This window comes from Pinus tabuliformis, chromosome 9 (genome assembly GCF_031772625.1).
Source record: "Pinus tabuliformis cultivar Carrire ecotype Pingquan chromosome 9, CPIR1, whole genome shotgun sequence".
NCBI lineage: Eukaryota > Viridiplantae > Streptophyta > Pinopsida > Pinales > Pinaceae > Pinus > Pinus tabuliformis.
Genome location: NC_142307.1, coordinates 1,285,500,547 through 1,285,527,517, shown reverse-complemented (window position 1 = coordinate 1,285,527,517; position 26,971 = coordinate 1,285,500,547). Strand labels below are relative to the sequence as shown.

General features: G+C 40.7%; 2 protein-coding genes across 2 annotated transcripts in view; one reads left to right on the top strand and one right to left on the bottom strand.

The window, feature by feature from the left end:
- LOC149153276 (malonyl-CoA decarboxylase family protein) overlaps positions 1-26,598 on the top strand; it is a 440,473-nt gene extending 413,875 nt beyond the window's left edge. Inside the window, exons 14-15 of the mRNA XM_089439676.1 lie at positions 26,002-26,087; positions 26,172-26,598. Of these exons, the coding sequence (XP_089295802.1) occupies positions 26,002-26,087; positions 26,172-26,268 (183 nt within the window). The 3' untranslated portion in view covers positions 26,269-26,598. The remainder of the gene's footprint in view (positions 1-26,001; positions 26,088-26,171) is intronic.
- LOC149153277 (uncharacterized) lies at positions 5,202-5,917 on the bottom strand. Its single transcript, XM_089437919.1, has 2 exons — positions 5,607-5,917; positions 5,202-5,485 (listed from the first exon to the last, which is right to left on the bottom strand). The coding sequence occupies exons 1-2, from the start codon at positions 5,913-5,915 to the stop codon at positions 5,285-5,287; spliced, it is 510 nt and encodes a 169-aa protein (XP_089294045.1). The 5' UTR covers positions 5,916-5,917; the 3' UTR covers positions 5,202-5,284.
- Positions 26,599-26,971: the final 373 nt, after the last annotated feature.

Genomic DNA, 26,971 nt, shown 5'->3' with positions numbered 1-26,971 from the left:
TCTATCTAAGGAAATTACCCTATAAATTCCTACATGGTATTAGAGCTATTCGAGGGTCATATCCATTGGTGATCCAAATCCAAAGTCGGTACAATTGCATCCGACTGTTGTTTCGTAGATCTACTATTTCTGATCGCTTTCAGGCTAAGAGGACTGCTCTATTGTGTTAGGAGCATTTGTTCCAGTGAGGAACATCTTTCGTTTCATAAAAAAAGGTTTCTAGTAGCCCTAGCTACGTCATTTTTAAGATCTGGAGAGCTATTTGAGGGTCGTATCCGTTGGTGATCCAAATCCGAAATCGGTACAACTGCATCCATTTTTCGTTTCCTAGATCTATTGTTTCTGACCGCTTTCAGGCCAAGAGGACTGCTCTATTGTGTTAGGAGTATCTGTTCTAATGAGGAACCCCTTTCGTTTCATGCGAAAAGGTTTCTGGTAGCCCTAGCTACATCATTTTTAAGATTTGGAGGTATACAGTCTTTATTTGCATGTAATATTCATAATTAGCCATGGCTAATCGGAATATTCGCTTTTGCCCAATTTTTGCCTTCTATAGTTATTTATAAATAAAAAAGTGAGGACGGGGGGCATAACTCACTTTAAGAATAAAAAGTCACTTCCTAGTAGCACAACGTTGTGACTTAAGGAGGAGCCAAGGGAGCCAAAGGGGGACGCAGAAATGGGGCCCACGCAGACACATGGAGGGACTGCGCAGTGGGGAAGAACACATGGCAAGAGGGGAATCACATAGGAGGAGGTGAGCCTAGGGATTGTGAGAGGCAGAGGCTATAAAATAGAGAGGAGCCCCCTCATTTTGGATCATTTAGCTATGTGCATTTTGAGCTAGTCATTTCGACTTCTGAGCACGCTGGCTGTTTAGCTGGTCTGCAGCACTGTTTAGTGCATTGAGTGTCTCCGTTCGGAGATCTCACCCTTAGCCCCGGGGGACTTAGAGTGCCGGCTCGGGCAAGGTATTTCTATCGGCATTTCAGCAGTAGCTTTATCAGCATTTCAGTAGCAGTTTCATCAGCATTTTGGAGGACTGCGCAGCACTTGGAGAGGGACGCAGCTCTTTTTGGTTGTAGTGTTGCATTGGGGTTTTGCGGGTGGAGTTATGCTGGGAGATTAAGCAGGGGTCCAGCTCTTGTATCATTGGAGGATTTTTGGCAGGGTTTCAGGCAGTGTTTCAGGCAGAGTTTAGAGGGGTTTTCTTCAGTGGCAGTGCAGGGCATTGTGGAACTGCGCAAAACCCCAAGAGGGCGTTTTTCGGGGGTCGGCCATTCCAGGAAAGCTTTGTGGGTTTTTCTGGGTTTCTTGAGCAGAGCCCGAATCCAGAGTTTCAACTTTTTCCGAGGAGGGGAGCAGCCCCAAATCATCATTTGTTTCCTAGCAGCAGCAGCATCCATGCCAATGTTGTGAAAAGTGCGAGCGGGATTAAATCGGCGTGGGGAACGAATTGGAAAAAATCGGAAAAATCGGGAAAAAATCGGACAAAAGCGGGAAAAAAATCGTTTGGTACAAAAATATTCATTTTTTTTTTATTTTTTTTCAATTTTTTTAATATCTAAACCATCTACAACATAAAATAAATACATTGACACATAAATATGATAGAAAAAATAATACATAAGATGTTTAATATCATTTCTAGCGCTAAAATCACACATAACATTGAATCATGTCCTGAATAATAAGTTCTGACTCCTGAGTCCCAACTCAGCCTCAAAATATCAACAAAAAATATGATAATGTATCTCATCATGTCATAATGTCATATACAATAAAATGAGGTCCAATCCTATTGATTTCCTCTGCCCCTCTTGCGAGAAAATGCCACAGATTTCCCTTTCCCTCTAGATGTAGATGCTGGTGCCTGTGCTAGTGGAGATGGTAGTGGAGTCTGATGTGCTCTAGAAGCTGAAGAACTAGAAGTAGGAGCTATAGGAGGTATACAACGTCCTCTACTGGTGGTAGGGGTAGCCCGAGCAGGTGGTGTCACTTGGAAACATTACAATCTCCCAATCCTGAAAAACTGATAAGTCTGTTGGATTTTAAATGAAATCTAAAATTCTACTTTCCCCATATGAAATCCAATAAGGCTGGAACCACTCTCAAACATCCTGAGTCATTTCATGGTAATGTTAAAAATTTAAGTAAAAAGATGAAAATGAAGATTAAGGAGAATGTCACTTTTACTTTAAGAATTTAACATTACCATGAATAGCATATCCATACTAGGGCCTAGACTTGATCATTAAGCTGCCCCACTCAAAAATTATTTGTTTCTTTCAAAAAAATTGCATGAAAAAACCCAAATGACCAAATGGAAAACCAAAAAAATTTTTATAAAATCCTGTTGTCCCGACAACCCCGAGCTTTTTTCGGAAAAAATCGCACTTTGCTTTTTTCGGAAAAAAATCGGCAAAAAAAATAGCCGATTTTTTCGTGTAAAAAGCGCGATTAAATCGGAGCGGGGAGAAAAGCGCGATTTAATCGCGCTTTTCACAGCACTGATCCACGCAGAGAGGCCATTCTTGTCATTCTGAGAGTATTTCTTCACTTGCCTTGTGCAAGTCGAGGTGCCATCTGTCTAATCACCTCTTGTACTCATTTTATTGCTCAGTATAATAAAATGGCTTAGCATTTCTCGCTGCATTTCTTGTGTATCTGCTTATATTTCCAGTTTACATTATTATATGTTGTTCCATTGTTATTTTATCACTTTTGGGTTATTATATCATTTGCACATATTTGGTTGGAGTTTTTGCTGGGGTTTGAGGAATATTCCGGGTTAGGAATATTACAGTGGTATCAGAGCATAGATCTGGCTCAGCCTATGGAGCTAGCAATCTATGACACCAAGGGAAAAACCCTACATTTGTTACAGAGGTAGGAGGTACAGAGACACTGGACGTAGGTTGGAGAATACCTACGGGGAGGGAGACTATGTTCCTGTGGTGGACGCAGAACAGGTGGAGCCTGTGGTAGATGCAGAACAGAGAGAGCCAGTAGTGGACGCAGAACAAATGGCCGACGAGGACGGGAAGAGATTTGCGGATATGCTCCTCAAATCAGTGCAGGATCTGTCGAGGCAGATTGAGGTGATGGGGCAGAGATTCACGGCAGTAGAGGCCAGACAACGTGAGAGCCCACGAGTTTTTCAGATTGGTGAGGGATCAGGTGCATCCCATCACTTGCCAGAGCAGCGTGATACTGCGCAGCAGGTGGCCTCGCATGCCCCTACATGCTCTACTGTGCCCACTTTCTTAGGAGCGGACATGGGGGCCGTAGCCCAACAAGAGGCAGAGCCCGGACATATGGGTGATTATTTTGCAGAGTACCAGGCCTATGGGCAGGAATTCAGAGAAGCCCTCTCATTCAGAGATTTTGTTCAGCTCCAGCGGGATAGCAGACCCCGCGACCATCACAGGGGGTACTGGCATTACCATGATGGCGACACCCACTGTCCAGCGAGTAGATTCCACTTGCCTACGTTTGATGGCTCATTAAACAGTTCGGCAAAGTTTTGGGTGGAGAAGCTGGACATTTATTTCCAGCTTAACCAGATGTCGGAGGCAGAGGCCATCAAGGTGGCAACATTGCATTTGGATGGCGAGGCCCAGGATTGGTGGTTTCATGGGATGGTTACACTCGGGCACTCTACAGTGACGACATATGCTGAGTTTACCAGGAGATTGATGGAGCGATTTGACCGGAGGGATCCAGAGCAGCATTTTGTTGAGCTGACAAGGCTCAAACAGACAGGGAGCCCAGAGACCTACATTGCAGATTTCTTGAGGGTCTCCGTGATGGTGCCAGACCTATCCACGGCGCGGAGGGTCTATATGTATGTTGAGGGGTTAGCAGAGCCACTTCGGGGTTTAGTCTGATCCACTAAACCAGCCACACTCCAGGACGCTATCAGCAGGACCCGGGACTTACAGGATGTCTTACCCAGGACCCAGACACCTTACCCCCAGAGACAGACTTTTCAGTCTAAGGGGAAGGATGTGAGGATTCCTCCTCCAAAGGGGAATCCAGGACGAGTACAACTTGACGACGATGCCAGGAGGGAGCTGAAGAAGAAGCGGTTGTGCTTCACCTGTCAGGAGCCATGGGCACCAGGACATAGATGTGCTGTTGGCAAAGCACATTTTATTGAGGTCTTCTCCGAGAGCAGTGGAGAAGAGGATGATGAGGAGGATGTGGAGGCAAGAGATAGCCATGCCATACAGGGACCTTTGCCACCTCCACCACCACCAGCAGGTGGTGCATCTTTTGCACCCACCGGAGGGGCCCTTGTAGCGTTGCGAGGAGTTCCCAAGTATCTGACGCTATGCATACGAGGGACAGTACGTGGCCAGCACATATCAGTTTTGGTTGACAGTGGGGCAACCCACAACTTCATCGATGCACAGATGGTTGAGCGGAGAGGTATTCAGATAGAGAGCTTCGATGGGTTTTTAGTATTGGTACCAGGAGATCAGACCATGACGTGTGCTCGTTATGTCCCAGAGCTTTCAGTGACGATGGGCACCTACACATTGACTGACCACTTTTTCGTGGTCGATATTTCGGACACCAACATGATACTAGGTGTTCAGTGGCTTACTACTCTAGGGAAGGTCACGACGGATTTGAAGAGCCTAGAGATGGAGTGGGATGATGAGAAGACGGGGAGGCATGAGAAGATATGAGGACAACACACATATCCGCCTCAGACTGTGTTGGCCAATGTTGCACGAAGCGGGAGCGAAGTGGAAGCATTTTTTGAAAGCGGGGACACCAAAGCGTCATTTTCCAAAAATCTAGGAAGCGTAGCGTCCGCGAAAGCGTCTGCTATATATATATTTTTTTTATATTTTTTTGCATTTATACTCAAAACAAACATCCCAAATACCAAATTAATTGTAGAAGACATGAAAACATGCATATTTTTGCATAAATCAAGATAGATATGGCATCCATGATTCCATTGTAGTTACTAGTATGTACAACAATCATCTATATTCTAGCTATTACAAACATACATCAAATTTTTAAGCATATTATAAAACATAAAACATTTAAGCATATTATAAAACATAAAACATAGAGCATATTATGATTTATCTAGCAAGTGAGCAACTGTCAACATTTGTCATGTCCAAAATTCAAATAATAATGTTTACAAAATATGTCACTTGGTCACCGCCAAGCCAAAAAGGTTCAAAATTCAAATTCACAAGTCTACAAGTCTAATGAGTAATCTATGACAAAAAGTAGTAGATTGTGAATATATCTATTAATCTCTCCTCCTTCCACCACGAATGGAACGTGGTGGTGGGCCTCCACGTGGTGGCAATGAAGAAGATGGTGCTTGTGGAAGTCGTGGCACTGAAACTAATGAAGAAGAACCCCCTGCTGTTGGTGTTGAACCATGGAACCTAGGAACCAAGGGACCAGATGGGGGTGGGGGTGGCATATCAACACGGTCATCATCATCCTGGAATCGCTCAAAAAATTCATGCAAAAAAAAAACACTAGTTAACAAAAAAATTAAAAACATGAATTAGAGAAATGCTTTATAAGGGAAAATTGGAAAATTCATACCACAATGGACATACCTGGATAAGAGCATCCTCTAATTGCTCTAATCGCAACACTCCATCCTCCAAATTGGGCTCCTCTGGATTCTTGTCCCAAATCAACAAGTCTTTATTAGACTTTGCATCTTCACAGTAATGGGACAACAATCGCAAGTTGTAATGAACATAAACCAAGCTCTCTGCCCGGTCTAAATTCAACCTGTTCCTTTTAACACTGTGGATGAAAGAATAAGAGCTCCAACACCTCTCTGCAGAAGAAGTGTTTACCACCTGTGATAGCACCCGCAATGCCAAACTCTGTAGAAGTGGAGTACCCCCTCCATGCATGTTCCACCATTCAAGAGCAGAAAAAGTCTCTCGATCTTTAATTGCATGCATGCTCCCAAATGGACCAATGTTGAGCGTATAGTTGCTCACCTGTCTCCGTACCAATGTAGCCTCCTCCTCATCAGGGATTAATTTACTCAATGCAACCATATATTTTTTGTGAACCTCTTGATCTTGGTGTGGTTTTCTCCTGCTTCCCCCCCAGGTGCTGGTGTTGAAAGCCATGATGGATGATAGTATTTAGGTGTCAAAACATATGTTAATGCATGCAATGGAACATTTAGCATTTCCCATCGGTTTTCCACCTCTACACGAATATAATTGTACAAGGTGGTATCTCTAGGCTCAACAATGTCTTTAATCTGCCCCAACATGCTATCCATTTGCTCATACACCTCCCCAATTACTGGTCGATCTGACTCTGCAAACTTGATCATGTAATAAATTGGTTTGGTGAATTGCAAAACATATTTAACCTGTCCCCAAAAGTAACTGTCAAGAACAGTGTCCTTGACTGCATTAGCACCATCTATGCCAGTGTTAATTTCATCCCATGAATCAGCACACACCAGATTAGTTAAAGCTTGTCTCACCTTCACTAGCCGCCTAAAGGTGAGGTAATAACTAGCAAATCTTGTCTTTGCAATTTTAAGCAACTGTAACTTGGAGTAAGTGCCATAGAAGTAGTTTACCCTTGTATGCCCTGTGATGAATTTAGTGAGCTGCTTCCCTCTCCTGTAAACCTTAGCAATCCACCCACATTCTTTGTGTTTCACAATATCATCCATCAAAAGGTTCAATGTGTGAACCAGGCACCCAGACCAAAAGATGTGTGGATGAGTACGCTCAATAATTTTTCCTGCTGCCTTACAATTTGCTGCATTATCTGTGATCACTTGAACCACATTATTCGGACCAACATCTTTGATTGATTTCAATAGGAGATCTGCAATGTTTTGTGCAGATGCAGTGATGGAGAAGGAGTCATGACATGCAATAAATACTGCACCACTAGAAGAAACACCAAGAACATTTATCAAATGTTGGTTTCTAATATTTGTCCACCCATCTGATACAATGGATACCCCAAAATCTACCCACTCATTTGTAAAACGTGTCAAAGCTCTTTGAACCTTAGCTTTTTCTCTTTCTAATAAGACTGTTCTAGCTTTCTCATAGTTGGGGGCCTTGTATCCTTTTGGGGCTTCATTGATGGCCTTTACCATTTCATGCCAATAGGGAGAGCAAAGCACATTGAATGGTACACCACAAGCACAAAGAAAACGGACTATCTTTCCATCCACATCATCCCTCCCAGCAACATTAAGGAAATCCCCTATTGTTCTTCTACCTCCAGAGCTTGCAGAAGTACCATGAGGAGATGAGCAACTACCAAATTTAGAGGTTGCACTTGATTCAGAATGAGTTTTTTGTTTCTTGTTTTTTTGTTGTGCAACCATCTCTATTTGGATGTATTTTCTTCTTTCTTCAGTTGAAATGTTTGGGCAAATTTGTACCCCCACAGGACCCTTTTTTTCATCACTGTCCAGCACCCCACAAAGATGCCTCCTTAGACGGGTATATGAACCACAATATGGTTTTCCTCCATGACAACCATGAAGGCACACAAATTTGTAAGAACCACCACCCTTTCCCCCATCAAGTTTGGTCACATAGTTCCACAAGGGTGTTGATGTAGCTTTCCCATCTTGTGTTTCAGTGTCCCCTTCAGGTTCATCCCCTTCCTCTTCAAACCCTTCCTCCTCATCATACATTGGGTCACTCATATTGGAACCATCACCACTGTCCTCTTCTGTTTCTTCCCTTCTATTCCTATTCACCTTTGCCATCATTAAAACCAAGAGTGGAATGATACATAGAAGCCAAAAGAACACCATCTTGGAATATGGATATAGGTGGTGGACAACTTGTAAATAAAGGAGCAAGTAGAAACAATGGGAAAGAGTAGGAGAGGGAGGAGAAAAATACAAAAAAATTGTCAAAAAAATACGGGAGTTTGGGGTTTGAACTTACCTCTTTAGCTCTTGTAGTTGAAGTCCTCCAAGCTCTTGCTCCAAGCTCCTCCTCCTTCTCCTAGCTCCTCCTTCTTCACTCTTCCAAGCTCTCCTCTCTTCTCCTCTCCTTTCCTCTCTTCTCTTCTCCTCTCCTCTCTTCTCTTCTCCAACTCTCATAAACTGAAAGTGAGAAAATGAGGAATGAATGGGGGCTTTATTCTTTTCATTCCTCACCTTAACCTCACTCTAACCTCACCCTAACCCACCCCCTTAATGCTAAGTTAACATAACTTAAAAAAAATTAAAAAAAAAAGTGTCTTTTTTCCCTTGCGCGTGGCCTGCTTGCCCGAAGCGTACAGAAGCGTGCGCTTCCTCCTCTAAAGCGTCGTGCTTCTGAGGCCCGAAGCGCCGTACGAAGCGCGCTTCGGAGGCATGGAAGCGACGCTTCCGTCCAGCGCTTCGGAAATTCCAAGAAGCAGCTAAAAAAGCCGAAGTGGCGCTTCCGAATTCTGAAGCGGCGCTTCCAACGAAGCTTCCTAGGCGCTTCCGTATGGGACGCGCTTCGGGGCTTGGAACTAGGGGGGGCACTTCGTGCAACACTGGTGTTGGCTCATCGGATGGAGGCAGTCTTCCAGAAGGGAGACATAGAGTGAGCAATGGAGCTGCGTGCATCAGAGGCAGGGACTACAGGGCAGACGGTACATCCAGAGATCCATTCCATCCTTGATCGGTATGTCATAGTGTTTGGAGAGATTCCACCAGGACAGACACCAAATCGGGGGTTTGAGCACACTATCGAGCTTGAGCAGGGCATCCAGGCAGTGATCACCACCCCCTATAGGCACCCCAAGGCCTATCGAGACGAGATTGAGCGAGCTATCCAGGAGTTGCTGGCTCTTGGGCACATTCGACCGAGCACGAGTCCTTTTGCTTCTTCTGTGGTGTTGGTGAAGAAGAAGGACGGTACGCTGAGGATGTGCATTGACTACAAGGCCCTGAACAAGAAGACCCTGAAGAACAGGTACCCCATACCCAAGATCGATGAGTTGATGGACGAGTTGATAGGGGCACGTTTCTTCTCAAAGATTGATTTGAGATCGGGTATCATCAGATTCGCGTGAGGGAGCAGGACATTCCCAAGACCGCCTTCAGGTGTCACTATGGGCACTTTGAGTTCTTGGTTATGCCTTTTGGGCTAACCAATGCCCCAGCTACATTTCAGTCCTGCATGAATCACATCTTCCGTAGTCACTTGAGGAAGTTTGTGTTGGTATTCTTCGATGATATTCTCATTTACAATAGGACTTGGGAGGAGCATCTCCAACACATTGAGACAGTATTGTGTATCTTACAGGAGCAGCAGTTCTATGCCAAACTCTCCAAGTGTGAGTTTGGGTTGACGGAGATGTTGTATTTGGGACACATCATAGGAGTGGACGGAGTGAGAGTCCACGAGAAGAAGATCAGGGCCATCAGAGAATGGTTGGAGCTGAAAAATGTGACGGAACTTCGAGGATTCATTGGCATTTGTACTTACTACCGGAAGTTCGTCGAAGGTTTCTCACAGCTTGCTGCACCCCTGACAGATTTGACAAGGAAGGGGGCTTTCAGTTGGTTAGATACAACGCAGCGAGCCTTTGACAGGCTCAAGGAGGTTATGAGCAGCTGCCCAGTGCTTGCGTTGCCAGATTTTACGCAGCCTTTTGTTTTGGAGTGTGATGCGTCGGGAGAGGGGATCGGCGCAGTGTTGATGCAGGGAGGTCACCCTATAGCCTTTGAGAGCCGGAAGCTCCTTCCGCACGAGAGGTTGTACTCTATATACGACAAGGAGATGTTGGCCATCATGCATGCATTGGCTAAGTACCGACAGTATCTAGTGGGTAACAGGTTCAGGGTGAGGACTGATCACAATAGCCTCAAGTTCTTTTTGGAGCAAAAGCAGCTACAGGAGAGGCAGCAGAAGTGGATCAGCAAGATCCAAGCATATGAATTTGACATTGAGTATGTCAAGGGTAAGAACAACGTGGTAGCAGATGCCCTTTCACGTAGACCAGCCACGTTGTCTCTTATGAGCTTGGATACAAACTGGAGGCCTCGACTCTTAGTAGAGTACTCCAAGGACAAGTTTGCATGTGAGGTTCTGGATAGGCAGGTGGCAAATGACAGGTACAGAGTGGTCGATGAGATCATTTATTACAGGGACCGGATCTTCTTGACTGAGGGGTCTCAGCTCAAGAAGAAGATACTCCAGGCATCACATGACTCACCGTTGGCAAGACATCAGGGGTTTACCAAAACCTACAAGGCCATTAGGGAGAGGTTCTCATGGAAGGGCCTCAAGGAGGACGTACTCCGGCACATCCGGGAGTGCGATGTTTGCCAGAGGAACAAGGGAGAGATGAGCCATCCCACGGGATTATTGCAACCTCTTCCCATTTCAGAGGGGAAATGGGAGAGTATTTCGATGGACTTCATCACACGGTTGCCCATGGTACAGGGCAAGGATTGCATCTTTGTCGTCGTTGACCGACTGACAAAGTACACACACTTTTTTGCCATATCCGCACACTATACAGCAGCACAGGTGGTTGAGATGTTCTTTAGAGAGATCTTCAGGCTACATGGTCTTCCTAAGACCATCATCAGTGATAGGGACAACCATTTCATGGGCGGGTTTTGGCAGGAGCTTTTCCAGTTGGTGGAGACGGAGTTGACACCGAGTACCAATTATCACCCACAGACGGATGGGCAGACAGAGATAGTTAACAAGTGGCTGGAGGGCTACTTGCGTAACTATGTCAGTGGGTAGCAGCGAGCATGGTTGAGGTGGCCGCATCTAGGGGAGTACTGCTACAATACTTCACATCACATGTCCATTGGTATGTCACCATTCTATGCTTTATATGGGTATCATCCTTTATCTTTTTCTGATGTGATGTTTGGTGATAGCAAGGCTCCCAGAGCCAAGATATGGATCCAAGAGAATCAGGATATTCTCCGAGCTCTCAAGGATAACATGGCTACAGCACAGAACCAGCAGAAGCTGTATGCCGACAGGGGTCGGGTGGAGAGACAGTTCGAGGTAGGGGACATGGTCTACCTACGATTATAGCCATACCAACAGTTGTCACTAAAACAGAAGGGGGCTGAGAAGCTTAAGCCCCACTTTTGTGGGCCGTACAGGGTGATACGCAGGGTTGGACAAGTTGCATATGAGTTGGAGCTGTCCCAAGGCAGCAAGATTCATAACATTTTCCATTCATAACATTTTCCATGGTGCAACAAGTGACAGTGACAGATGAGCTACCACCCATGGATGATGAGGGGCATTTGGTATTGCAGCCGGAGGCCATCATTGATACCAGGGAGAGGCAGCTGCAGAGCAGGACGGTCCTGGAATTCTTGGTGAGGTGGAAGAATTTTCCGGATGAGGATGCCACTCGGGAGAGTGAGAAGATTTTGCAACATCCATCACTTCAGTTGCTTGAGGACAAGCAACATTTTGCCGGGGAGACTGCAATATTCCTAATTAGCCATGGTTAATTGGAATATTCGATTTTGCCCAATTTTTGCCTTCTATAGTTATTTATAAATAAAAAAGTGAGGATGGGGGACATAACTCACTTTAAGAATAAAAAGTCACTTCCTAGTAGCACAACATTGTGACTTAAGGAGGAGCCAAGGGGGCCAAAGGGGGACGCAGAAATGGGGCCCACGCAGACACATGGAGGGACTGTGCAGGAGGGAAGAACACATGGCAAGAGGGGAATCACACAAGAGGAGGTGAGCCTAGGGATTGTGAGAGGCAGAAGCTATAAAATAGAGAGGAGCCCCCTCATTTTGGATCATTCAGTTATGTGCATTTTGAGCTAGTCATTTCGACTTCTGAGCACGCTGGCTGTTTAGCTGGTCTGCAGCACTGTTTAGTGCATTGAGTGTCTCTATTCGGAGATCTCACCCTTAGCCCCGGGGGACTTCGAGTGCCTGCTCGAGCAAGGTATTTCTATCGGCATTTCAGCAGTAGCTTTATCAGCGTTTCAGTAGCAGTTTCATCAGTATTTTGGAGGACTGCGTAGCACTTGGAGAGGGACGCAGTTCTTTTTGGTTGTAGTGCTGGATTGGGGTTTTGAAAGTGGAGTTATGCTGGGAGATTGAGCAGGGGTCCAGCTCTTGTCTCATTGGAGGATTTTTGGCAGTGTTTCAGGCAGTGTTTCAGGTAGAGTTTAGAGGGGTTTTCTTCAGTGGCAGTGCAGGGCATTGAGGAACTGCACAGAACCCCAAGAGGGTGTTTTTCAGGGGTCGGCCATTCCAGGAAATCTTTCTGGGTTTTTCTAGGTTTCTTGAGTAGAGCCCAAATCCAGAGTTTTAGCTTTTTCCGAGGAGGGGAGCAGCCTCAAATCATCATTTGTTTCCTAGCAGCAGCAGCAACACAGCAGCAGCATCCACGCAGAGAGGCCATTCTTGTCATTCTGAGAGTATTTCTGCACTTTCCTTGTGCAAGTCGAGGTGCCATCTGTCTAATCACCTCTTGTACTCATTTGATTGCTCAGTATAATAAAATGGCTTAGCATTTCTCACTGCATTTCTTGTGTATCTGCTTATATTTCCGGTTTACATCATTATATGTTGTTCCACTGTTATTTTATCACTTATGGGTTATTATATCATTTGCACATATTTGGTTGGAGTTTTTGCTGGGGTTTGAGAAATATTCTAGGTTAGGAATATTACATTGCAGTTATAGTTGTTTATCTCTTTGTTTATTTCGGTTTATAGTCCTCTATAAATTTTTTATTACCGTATTTATACCTTACATTTCTGCGTATACTCTTTGCCCCGTGACTATGTGCGATTTGGGCAAACCAGAAATAGAAAGAAAAGATTTTTCTCATGCATATGCTCTTTTTCGATGTGCCTTAGTGTGATCTCAGAGAATCAAAACGTTGAAGAAAATATTTAGTTTTCGGCCAAATCTAACTTTAAGCTAAAACACTTGGATTATTTTTGCTTGTTCATTTGGTTTGTGTGGTTTTTTTTTGTTTTGTAGGCAAAAAGGGGTCTTTCAAGTAAGCACGCACTCCAAAGCTTCATTGAGTAAAAAAAAAAAAAAAACCCTTCCTCATTTCCAAAAATTACTAACCTTTTAAACTAGCTCACTTGGTCTAAAGTTACTTTATGAGAATAGAGGTTTTGGGTTCAAGTCTTTTTTTTGTTGAGTTATTTTTTTAAAAAACACATGTAACTGATGTTTTAAAGTTACTTAATGTAAAAGTGTTCTCACCCATTATAAAAAGTGAGTCACTTGTAATTTTAAAGTCACTTTATCTTTTATTTAAGTTACAATTTAGTGGATAGTTCATAAAGTACCATTGTAAAAGTGACTTTCACTTATTTATAAAAGTGAGTGACATAAAGTAATTTTTTTTAAAAGTTAGCTAATTAGATTAAGTTTCGAAAGGGCGAGGGGGCATTTTTTTTTTATATAACATTATCATTCACTTCCCAACATTCACATGGTTCGTCAGCATCTGTGACAATTTTTCTTCAAAAAGCCATAACTTCTTCATCCGAAAGCCATTTTCGGAGCCAATTTTTTTAATCATCCTAATTTTTCGAGATCTTTCCATTGGAACACTCATTTTCAGCATCTACAACTTCAGTTTCTTTTAAAATGGAAAGTCCATGCTTAGTTATTCTCGACAACACCAACTACTTCCAATGGCTATCCTACATGGTGGATTTACTTAGAAGTAAATGTCTTTATAGAATAGCTTTGGGCCAAGAGTCTAAACCTCAAGATGAAGATAAGCAAGCCAAATGGGAAAATAAGCAAGATCAAGCACATGGGTTGATAGGGATGTCTATTTCTCCAGACCTTAGATTCTATATCGCATAAATTAGTACCTGCGATGAAGCAATGAAAAAGCTCAATAAAGTTTTTGGAATTAAAAATGAAATTAAGGCCCATCAACTCGAAAATGAGTTGCGTACATTGGACCCCAATAATTTTTCTTCCATTGAAGATTTTTTGTCCAAATTCATGACCCTTAGACTTCTCTTGGAAGGTGTTAAGGTTAAGAAAGAAGATGGTAGCCTTATCTATTCCATTCTTACTAAGTTAGGACTAGCATACTCTGTGTTTGTTTCCACCTTCCATTCTACTAGAGAAGCCTTTATTTCTCAAGGACAAGACTACAAGTCCCCCTCTTTTAATGCCTTTTGTGATTTTTTAATAAGAGAACAAGAAAAAATCTTACATATTGTTCTTCTTAATACTAGAAACTCTTCTAAGAAAGTCTTAGCAGCCCAACAACAAACAAGTTCAAAGAATCTTAAGAAGCAACATCCTAAAAGGAATGGCCCTAAAACAAACAAGGGTCCTAAGCCATTTTGGTATCAAAATGAAAAATCGACTCAACAAAATGATAAGGCAACTAGAAACAAATGGAAGAAAACTGATAGACATTGCAACTTTTGTAATCGTGATGGCCACTTAGAATCCAAATGCTTTAAGAAGATGGAAACCTTGGAAGCAGAAATGAAGAAGCATAACATCCATTTGGAGCACTCTTCAACTTCAACTTCATCTTTAGGAATAGCACTTTCTGCATGTGGTTGTCAAGCATCTCGGTCTGGTTATGCACTAAATGTATCTTCTTCCTCTCATTATCATGAGTGGTTCATTGATTTTGTAGCTTCTTATCACATGGCAAAAAAAAGGCCATGTTTTCTTCTTTAAATGATTGTAATACCAAAAATATATATGTTGGTGATGATAGATCTCTTAGTGTTGCAGGGATTGGAACTATTCATCTAGACAATGGTCAAGTTAATGATGTATTATGTGTTCCTACCTTATCCTACAACCTTCTATCTGTATATCAGATAACTCATTCAAGTGACGGTAAAACCGTTGACTTTTCACCTCATGATGTTGTAATTAAGCACCTAAGAGATCCTAGATAGAATTTAGCTATTGGTATTGATGATGATTCTACAAGGTTGTATAAGTTTAACATCTTTGAGTTATCAACTCTTCCCTCGGTATTTGTTGCTCATAATGATGAAGTGAGCAAACTTTGGCATGAGCGATTTGGTCACTTAAACTATCACTCCCTTCAAAATCTATGTAAAGAAAATATGGTGGCAGGTCTTCCTATGGTATCTTGCAGAGATGGTGTTTGTTCCGGATGTGTACTCGGAAAACATCATTGGGATAGTTTTTAAAAACGTGCCTCTTGGCACGCCTCAACCCCTTTACAGCTTGTGCATAGTGATTTATGTGCTCCACTTCCAGTTGTTTCATTCTCTGGCTACAAATATTTTTTAATTTCATTGATGATTTCTCTAGATGCACTTGGGTATACTTCTTAAAACTCAGGAGTGAATTCTTTAACATGTTCTTGGCCTTTAAGGCCTTTGTTGAGAAACAATTTGGACATCAAATTCTTAAGCTAAGATCTGATAATGGCAGAGAATATGTTAACAAAAAATTCGTCAACTTTTGCACTGAGCATGGAATTCAATTGCAACATATTGTTCCATATACTCTACAACAAAATGGTGTAGCTGAAAGGAAGAATCACACCATAAAGGAAATGGCTAATTGTATACTTCAATCTAAAGGACTTAGTCTTAATTTTTGGGCAGAAGCAATTAGCTGTGCAAATTACATGGTAAATCGCACTCCTACTAAGGTTTTAAAGAATATCACTCCAGAAGAAGCATGGAGCTCAATTAAACCAGATGTAAGTCACTTTCATGTTTTTGGAAGTGAAGCATGGGCTCATATTCAAATGAGAAATATAAAGCCTTAGAACCTAAGAGTGAAAATTGTATTTTTGTTGGATATTCTGAAGATGTCAAAGGATATACTATATAGACTTCTTCAACCTAAATCCAAAAATGTTATCATTAGAAGAGATGTAAAGTTTGTTGAAAATATATCGGCCTACGAGCCTAGTTCGGTAGATGTGCCACCTCTCTCTATCCCTTCTACATCTGAAAATATTCCTTCTTCAAATGATGACAGCGAGTATGACAATCCTCCCCCACCTTCCCACCTTCTCAGGATCCTCCTTCAGCTCCTCAACTTCCAAAATGGGCCTGCGCTACTCGGGATGCAGCTGGTGCTCTTGCAGGTGATCCTACAGATCAACTTCAAACACGTTCTCAGTTCGATAGAGCCTCTTCTTTATTGGCTCAAGCTTCAAGGAATTATGATCTTGACACCTTTGCAGAAGCTTCAGGCCATCCAGATTGGTACGCAACTATGAATGAAGAATATCGTTCATTATTGGCAAATGATATATGGGACCTTGTTCCTCTTCCAAAGGGATGAAAACTTGTTAGATGCAAATGGGTTTATAGAACCAAGTTTGGACCCGATGGAAAAGTTGATAAATATAAAGCTCGTCTTGTTGCTAAGGGTTTTTCACAAGTTGAAGGGATTGACTATACTGAAACCTTCTCCCCTGTTGCCAAAATGAACTCTATCTGCCTTGTTCTTTCCCTTGCTGCCTCTTTCAAATGGGAAGTCCATCAAATGGATGTTAAATCCACCTTCTTGCATGGGGACTTGCATGAAGAAATCTATATGGAACAACCTCATTGCTTTATACAAACAGACTCCAGCCTTGTATGTCAGCTTAAGAAATCCCTTTATGGTCTCAAGCAAGCCCCTCGGGCTTGGTATGCCAAAATGGATAGCTTTCTTTTAGATACTAGCTTTTCTAGGTGTCATTCTGACAACACTGTCTACACCAAGAAAGTGGGTAAGTCTCTTATCATTCTTGTTCTTTATGTTGATGATCTTATCCTTACTGGTAGTGATCCCAACCTTATAAACCATGTGAAGTCCATCCTTAAAAAGCAGTTTGAAATGACATACTTAGGACACTTGCATTATTTTCTTGGTCTTCAAGTCTTGCAATCCAAAGAAGGTATTTCCCTTTCCCAGTCCAAGTATGCCTGTGATCTTCTATGCCACTTTCACATGGAAGATTGTAAGCCAACCCCTTCTCCCTTTCAGTCTGGAGCCAAACTTTCAGTCACTTGTACTTCCCTTGAAGTTGATGCAACCTTATACCGTCAGCTTGTTGGAAAACTTTTGTATCTAACCCATACCCGTCCTGACCTTTCCTTTGTTGTTGCCCTTGTTGCTCGGTTTATGCAAAACCCACATGAAAGTCATTGGAAAGCAGCTAAAAGAATACTTCGTTATGTTCGAGGTATAGTTCAGTTTGGGATTCATTACAGTGTAGAAGCATCTCCTCTATTGGTTGGTTTCACTAATTCTAATTGGGCTGGTGACCCTAATGATCGGAAGTCTACTGCAGGCTATGTCTTCACTCTTGGTTCTAGACCTATTACATGGGATTGCAAGAAACAAAGTGCCATTTCTCTTTCTTCAGCAGAAGCAGAGTATCGTGGCGTCGTTGAAGCTAGTAAGGAAGCCCTGTGGCTTTGTCAGATCCTATCAGAGGTTGGTTTTCAACAGCAGCATCTGACTACACTTTGGTGTGATAATCAAAGTGCCATTCAACTATGCAAAGATCTAGTCCAACATCAATGCACCAAACACATTAAAGCTTTAAACTACACATGCACTTCATCAGAAAGCTCATTCATGGCCATGTTCTTGAAGTGCAATATTGTTCAACTAATGATCAAGTTGTAAACATCTTTACAAAAGCTCTCACAGAGGCAAAGTTTACTAAACTTCGATTTATGGTTGGAGTTCAGGAAGCTGTCACTATGGTGGGATAGGCTCTAATGCCTCTTTCCTTCTCCTATTGTGTCATCTTTGTACATCCTTCAATCCTATCCCAAGTTGTTCTTAAGGGGGGATGTTAAGATATTCCGACACAAAGGAAATAATTAAGTACAACTTGGTCTAGTGTATAGTTAGGTAAAGTGTGTTTCTTTAGTATGTACTTTTGGTAACTTACAATCTAACTGTCATGATATGTTCTAGACATGAAGTGAAATGACGGTTCATTCTCTCCTCGGTATTACCGACACTTGATCCGTGGCTTATCACCCGACTGGTCCATGATCTCTATGTAAAGAGCATGGAGGGTCATTTGTTAGGTGACCATTCATGAGAAAAGCTTATGTAAATTTTCTTTCTTTTACATTAATAAATTGCCTGAAGTGGTCGCATTGGCTCAAGTCATGGACTGTTTCCCTCTTTGATGGTTTTAACCACGCTAAGAATACTTGTGTACTGATCTATGATCTGTTTGTGAGCGGTGCCCTTTGGTGTTCTATCTAAGGAACTTACCCTATAAATCCCTACAGAAACTCTTGAAACCATTCCAAAATTTTAGATTTGGCTTAACAAATTACCTGCACAGATGAAATAATTTTTTTCCCAAAACCCCAAAACCCCAGCTGCTGCAAAACAAGGGTTAGAAATATATTTACAAAAAAAAAAAAAAATATTTACAAATATACAAGGCTTGTAAATAAAATATTTTTTAAGAAAAAAATTTGAATAATGACAATGGATTAATGTGTTGTTTCGAAAGTTAGAATATTGGCCACACCCTTTAGCAAAGTAAGAAAATCAAATAAAAATTCCCAGAGCCCAAACAAGGTCGGCTTTTCTCCAAAGTCTGTGAACTTGGAGCCCAAGGATTGATGTACTTGCAAATCTCTATATATTTTCTTAAACAAACCTGTTAAAGCATATGGTGAATCAGATCACCTAAGATAAAACCAAATTTACCAATAGAATATTCTTATCACTGACAAATGAAATAACATGCTTATAAATTTTTTAGCGTAGTATAGGAAAGCACATAACTAGCATGTACCACAGATCAATGGACAAAGAACACCATGAACTGAACCCCAATGTATTTTTATTATGATATCAAGCGTTCCCATCAGAGTAATGGCTCAATAACAATGTTACAAATATACATCATCCAAAATAATTCTCATTTGAGAAGCAAGATGGCTTCTATTTATAGAGAAATCCTCCAAGTGGAAAATAATGGCTAGGTAGCTTGATCCTCGTCAAAATAATCTTGATAGTTGATAATAATTTGATCCTCTTTTTGTTGAAGAATCTAGGGCAAATAATGGTTTAGTGATTCTTCTTCAAACTTATTGATAACGTTTGTGTTGTCTTTCTCTTCTATATGCTTATCTTCGTTATGTTAGTGTGTTCCTCAAACATTATCAAAATAGAAGATCAACAGTAGAACATATACAGAGTATGTTGGCTCCAAGCTAGGGCTAAACCTCCCCTCTTGAGGTTAAAACCCTTGAATCTCTTCTTATAGATGTTTAGTGTATGAATACCAAGACCCTTGACAAATCTTTGACTAAAGATTACCTTCAATATGCTTGTCACTATCCCTTGCACTATCTGACCTTTGTTTCACAGTCTTTAGCCTTTACTGCACTCCTTCAAATTTCAGCCTCCTTATGCATTCGTCTTCTTAACACAGTTCACTGCTTCTCGGCTACCACAATTCTTCACTTGACAGTGTGTTGAGTTCTTAGTTATGCTGGGAGTGATACAACATTCTTACACCTAGAGAGTATAGATCATTCGTGTTTGAGAGACAGACTTCACCGAGAGACAGTCCTTACTGTGATGATTTCTTTGTTTGATAGACTGTGTTCGACACTTCACCGAGAGACAGACTTGTTATCCAAGCTTCTCCAAGTTACTGTGGTTCTGATTCTTCATTCTTCGCTTTTTCTTCTTCAAAGATGATCCGAAGTTCTAAGCTTGTAATGCCACATCATGCATTATGTATATGAGTCAACGTTGACATATATGAGGCCGACATGTGAACCTTGAGCTGGGCCAACTTAAGGAGATCACTGTTTTTCATTTTAGGTCGACTTGCAAGGGATAGTGACACTTATTCATTTGAAGCGTAGATCCTTTTGACATGACTTCCATAATATTTATGTTAAGACACAAAATCCTAAAGACATCAAGAAGATGTCCTTGACCTATGGTACACACATCTTGCTCATGAAACCCATGATGCAAGGAATAATAAATGTTTCTTTTCATAATATTATATTTACAAGTCATAATGAAAACCGAACCTAGTTACGTTTTCTTCAACACTCCCTCTTAACTAGGGAGGTATTCATTAAATGGTACAAGGCTATTCATCACTAAAGAGATCTCATAAAAAGAGTCGGACTAGTAATCCATCTGTATAGCATCATGATAACCAACATTGTCACATAGCAAGGCCTTGACTAACAGCTCTATCTCTTAATAGATCAGAGCACAATGTTGGCGAGACCAATGATGATAGACACCTTCATCATTGTCTCTCAAGGTACATACCCACCCGGGTGTTCACCGAGTATGACCTTCTAGGACTATTCTTATCTTGGGTCCCCAGCCCTCAAAGAATATCGGTCCTCTTGCCTACTCTTATCTTGGATGCCCTACACATCCTCAAAGAGCATCGGATGCCAGATGATTACTCAATCCTCCATCCTTTCTTCCAAAATGAAGACAAGGATGATGTGTCTATCTCTCCCTCTCAACTAGGGAAGATATGTCAACCAAGCCAAGCTTATTTCTGAAATACATAAGCTTTTTATTGGGTAGAGACTTCGTCAGAATGTCTGCAGTTTGATCATCTGTGGGGATATACTCCAGCTTCAGCACACCATCTTGTACCAACTTTCGAATGTAATGGTATTTGTTGTTTATGTGCTTTGTTTTCCCATGGAATACTGGGTCCTCAGACAGTCTAGTAGGACCCTGTCAACTCAAGACATTCATATAAATAATGACCTTCATATCCTCCTCTAGTAGGGATTTTGTGGCTTCAAACAGGTCATCATGGCATTGCCGCTATAAAAAAAATTCTGCGAAGCTTCAGAAACTGAAATTAAAACCCATTTGAGCTGAAATCTTAATGAACCTCGTGATTGAATTTTAGATCTTGGTTCGCTATATTTTCAGAGATATGGTCTGAGGAAGTTAGGGTTTTTGCAGGCTCCCGAATTCCATGTCAAACAGGTGACGTTGGCAAAATTGTCATAACTTTCTCTCTGAGCATTGGATTCAAATTTTGTAAATAGTCACAGAAAGAGGATGGACTGTAGTTTGTTGAGTAGTGTTTTCAAGGTTGAAAGTCACAATAGTGACACGTGGCACTTGTACAAGTTTGCTCTACTGAACCAATCTATAATCAGATCATCGTCGAAGATTGGGCATAACTCTTTCTTGAAGAATCCAATCTTGATTAGACCTGTGGGGTTGGAAAGAAGACCCAAATGGCTACCATAGGATGAAATGTCAGACCCTGGAGATCCGAAATTACATAGATACAACAGATTCAATATCGATCTCCTAGAAGGCAAGAAAAAGCATGCATTCAAGGATCACTGCAGTAAGGACCACACATCAACAGTCAAGGGTAAGTTTCTTACAGCAAGGTATGTATGATTAGTGTTTACATTTGAAATATGAGTATCATCTCTGACATATGTTTTTGCAGGACAACGTAAGTATATACAGGGTCTCGGTTATATCTCTATTTTCTCTATGTCACAGTTAGTTTTGATACCACATTTCAGATGTCCTATTCTTGATACTACACATTTGATGCTACATATTCTTGATGCTACACCAAGTCTGCTAAATCTATATGATGTTGTAAGTTCATGTTACTTGTCTTTTCATAGTTGATAGAATGGTCTTTGTTGTTGTACTTAGAACTTGGTCCATCACAAGTCTAGGGTCTGTCATCAATTTTTATTGTATATATCTTTAGGTCAGTTTTGGATATAGTCTTGCATAAAGTCCAGGCCTATATCAAAAGTGGGAGCCTTTGTCTACTACTGCAACAAGTCAACAACAAAAGTGACAAGCACACTTCAAGTATGCATTGTAATTTTAATTTGTATTTATTCATTATTATGCACTTACATGTGTTTTGCAGGTAGAGGTAAGTTGAAGGGTATTTTGTTTTGTTTTGGAATTGGTTTTGCCGGGTAAATTTTGCATGCAGGTAGAAGAAAATTCAAGTACAACTTCAAGCAAGAATTCAAGAGCAAAAGTATCAAATCAAAGGAAGCATTGCAGTGCGATATCCTTTGAAGACATGACAGCCATTTGTATATTGTGAAGAAGTGTCAAGGCCAAGAGTCATCATTGTAAAGTTGTAAAAGAGTCATTTGTAAAAGTGTCATCATTGGAAGAGTCATTATTGTAAAAGAGTCAATCTGCCTAGAGTCAAAAAGGCATTATTGGGAGGTATAGGAGCCTCTGTTGGGATGATGTCATGGTTGAGTTGCAGGTCATAATGTGATTGGGTGTTCGGCCCAAATCATTGTAAATCATATTGTATGGTGGATCATTGTCCCTAGTACGGGAGTCCACACTTTTGTGTTTAATTTTTGTCTTTATAGGGTGGTAGGGTGGTGCTAGGCTGGTGCATGAAGTCGCCTACAGGTTGGAGCCTATGAACACTTCGGGTGGTAGGTTGGTCTAGGATGTTGGGGCATCCATTCAGTTGACCACTGAAGAAACCAGGGCATTGGGGCGTCCTTCCAGTGGGAGCTGGAGAAGAACGTTTTTCTAGAATTCTAGGAAGTTGTTGCTTTCATTTCAGTTGGCGCTGAAGATTAAAGAATTTATTAGAAAAACATTTGGTGGTTTTTGACCTGGAGGGGGTTTTCCACCTAAAATTCTTGTGTCTACTGTGTTCTTTTATTTATTGTTATTACTGCATAAACATTAATAATAATTGAAGATTAACTAATGCTCTAAAAAGATTTAAAAGTGCTAATTGCTAAGGCAAGCTGATTCACCCCCCCTCTCAGTATTTCCAACATGATGAATTTCAATATGCTTAGTTTTGGCATGATACACCGCATTCATCACCATCTTGAGAACACTCTGCTTCTTGCAAAAAAATGAGGTCGGCACTGCTTGGTCAACTTGAGCATGGTGGGCAAGTGCTTTGCTCTAGTTACCATATAAGATTCAACAATATTACAGACTGCACTCACCAGTTCATAGATTACAGTGCATTGGCTCCAATACATGGTCATATTACAGCTCTAACAAGCTATCATAAGTTGATAACAAACTATTCTTGGATGAACAATATTCCAAATAGATAGTAACAACTACAACCTAAATAACTTGGGAACTACAAGAATTCGTTGGTGTCATTATTATGCATCTTAATTAGGGAATCTGGTAAGGCAGATAACCATCAATTGTGGCTGTGCATAATGTGGAGCATGATTTAAGTTCACATGAAGGAATGATTTCTTCTAGTTAATGATTCAAGACGATCCAATGGCGGAATGATTCAACGCAATTAATGTTTTAAAAGTTGGAATTGGACTTGGAATAGGCTGAGGGTCAGTCTGAACTCAGATTGGAATTAGTAGATGACTCAGTTTATGAACCGGGTTACTAAAAAATACATAAAACATGAAAAAGTTAATAAACAATATCTATATCAATATATATATATTTCCAAGCCATTACAGACCAAATATGCAAAGTTTGCTCAGTATATACCAGTAACCAGATAAGGGTGAATATAGCAAAATGACACTGAGTGCGATACATATCTGAAACAAAATACATAAACATTGAGGCTCTAAATGGCCTCTAGAGTCCCAAAAATAGCATGCTACAAGCTACTACATATCAATGATCAACATGATCAATCATCAAACTCATAACCATTATTGGAAATGGGATCCTCATCATGAAATACAGGATCATCCTTTGGCTTGAATATGCAGTACTAGTATTAATGCGACTAGTGCTTGCCAAGTTTGTTGCTACTGGTAGAACATCATCCAAACCCATCCACACCAAGTCATCCGCATCAAACTCTGTTGTGTGAGTTACCTCTGTTGAAGAAAAGGGTAACTAGGTTCAGTATTTGTCAATGTAATTTTGATGTTTGTACTTGTCAAAAAAAGGGAATTATTATTTTTATAGATAATATGAATAAGTTTCTTGCTCATTCCATAGGTCTAGGAAAGTCAAAGAGTCAAAATTATATTGAAGAGCTCTACTTGAGCATCTATGTAATAAAAATGGGTCAACCTAGTGTCTAGCAGCCCTCCAAATGACAAGCACCATCCTCTCTGTCATGTTGGCTTGGAAATCAAATTAAAAGACAGTCATGTTGGCCTAAAAGGATTAGATTCACTCATGTCAGCTCAATAAATAGACACAACGCATCACTCTATAATGTCGGCTTATTTATGGAGACGTGACTACTATAAATACCCCGCTGGGGTCACCGCAGGAAACATAACTTCGGATCACTCTGAAACTTCAGACAGGGCACAGTATCTCGGACAAGGTACAGGATTACAGTATTTCAGTTGAGCACATAAGTACAAGTATTTCGATGGGTACAGTATCTGTGTGTTTTCGGATGATCATCATGATCAGTCTTGGTATACTAGGACAGTCTTGGCATATCTATTGTGATAAGTATCCTGGTGCAAGAAACTCTCAGCTATACACACTAGACATCATTCTCCAGATAAAGTCACAGTCTCGGCATGATTATGATCTCACTGTTATACACTCTCGGTATGCCAAAACACAGTCATAATCTCGGCACAGTGACAACTATGATGGAAGATTATAATGAAGACCTCGGTGAAGTGTTCACATATATATCTCAGTTATGGAAGCCTATATGGTGCAGCAGTTATGTTCTCATTAGTGTGATGAATATCTCAGTGAAGGTGCATGAATGATGACCTCAGTGAAGCAGCAGTGTTGATGATGATCTCAACAGTAAGAAGAGGATTGGTGACTTGGTCTTGGAGTGGCCTAGTAGGTCAAGGGTCATGGTCTTGGTGTTCGTCAATTGGAATCTCTATAAGAAGAATTACGTGCGGGTTTTCCTCTCCAAGAGGGAGAGGTTTTGGCCCTGGCAGAATGCCAACTCCTTGTGTTCTTGTCTCTTTGTTTTGGTAACAGTTTGATGAAGTAAACACACACTCATAATAAGAAGAAGATCAAGATAAGATAAATGGTAAAAGCATTTCACAAATTGTTATCAAGTATAGAAGAATCTATCTAATGCTAACTGCCCTAGATTCTTCAACAAACTCTAACCATTTTGAAGATGGATCAATATCATCCAAGACAGAGGGATCTACATCATGTATTTTCTTCAGCAACTGCTTGTGTCTTAGCTGGAGGTTGTACTGCACAAAGACGAGATCATTTGACTGTTGTTCCAAACAGTAACTCCTTTTCATTTGAATTTGTTCGAGAACTTCTCCAAGATTATAGATGAGATTTAGCCTCTGGATTTGGGTGTCAAATCCACTGCAAACAGCCCACAAAAAATGCCGGAATAGCTCCAACCTCACTCTGAATCACAACTCTTCAATGAAGATCCCGACATTCCAAATGCTCACCAATTCTCTACAAGAGAGCTCTAAGGAAAATGGGGGGTCCTTAAATAAGATTGTTTTAGGGTTTTGCTGAGGAAAGGTGGCTATTTTGCTGTTTCTTTGTGCTTTTCTTAACAAAAAGTGCACAGCCCTGTAGTTGACTGATCCAGAATGGAACTGGCCAAACCAGCTGGTTTGATATGGAACTGCTCACAGAACTGATTTGAAGGCTGAGTCACCTCCTGGAGGCACCAAACTGGTAGACTCTGATTCCGGTTTGGGTTATTTTGAAAACACTGATTGCAATAATTGTTTAAAGTATTCAACCCAAACCAATGATTACAATAATCCAAAGGATTAGATTGAACTAGAGTCTGAACTATCGGTGCTAAGGAAGTTTGTGTTGGGTATTCATTCTTCGAGTCAAATAGTTTGCAGTGCTCTTTCTTATCGGATTTGAAGGTCCATGGTCTGCCTTATCTTACATATACTCTTCTATTAGTTGCTTGAACTGCAGTCATTACCAACAGTCTAGCTGCTTTAACATCTGTTTGAGGCAGTATACAGTCTATTTACCCTCCATTTAGTGCATTGTAAAACATCTCTGCTAATCATAATTATAATTATGTTTATTTCTAATTGTTAAGGCTTATCCTAAATTGTTTTAAATGGAAGTGCAGACTGCAGAGCGGTTGAATTGGATGGCCGATTCTTCAGAGAAAGGTCTTTGTCAAAGTGCAGGCATCATGGTGAACTACCTATATAGGTATTTCTATTTCTCATTAACTAATAAATCTTTGTTCCCTATTGATGGTAGTTGCAAATTTGTTAACCTTTAATCCGTCTTCAGGTTGGACGAGATAGAAGAAAATGCTCAAAAATATTTCAATACTGGGTATATAAAAGCTTCTTCTTACATGGAAGATTATTTAAAACCCCCTCCATGAAATATTATAATTATACTACATGAAACCATACTCTCCTTATCCGAAATTTGGGTCAGCCTTGAATTGAAACCTCTAGTCCGGGCTATTCTTCGGCTATTCTTTTATAGAGAAAATTAATTATCTAATAGTAATATATTTTGAACTATGTTAAACCACCACAAAACATTGTCTAATCTTGCCCAGTTTATTATCCCTGATCTTTCTACACAGAGATGCTACATTTAGTACCGATTTTTTTATATTCTCAAGTACAACTCTGTTTGAGATGAATGGGTATTTATAACAGTTATATTATATATAGAAAAAGGAAAAATGAGAGATTTCACTTCATTTTTTTTTAAGAATTGTAGTAATACGCAAACAAAGGTAGATAATCACGTGTTTCTTAGAGTAGGAAGCCTATGGTATCTGACATGTTTAGACACATTTTGTTAATGCTGCGAGGGGAAAGTGAACATGCACTAAATATATTGTAATTTCGTATGGATCTTTAGTTCGATATATTTGAGGATCCCCTTTGTACTCAAGTTTTAGAAAGAAAAATGGAATTGTTTTGGAAAGAAAAATGGAATTGGGTTACACATAAAGCTATGTTTTGATGATGATGTTTGTAGTTTACTTGACAAAATTAAAATTACATAAAATATTCAGAATTTAATAATACATATTCTTACACAAACTCAAGCACATCAATGTAAATAAG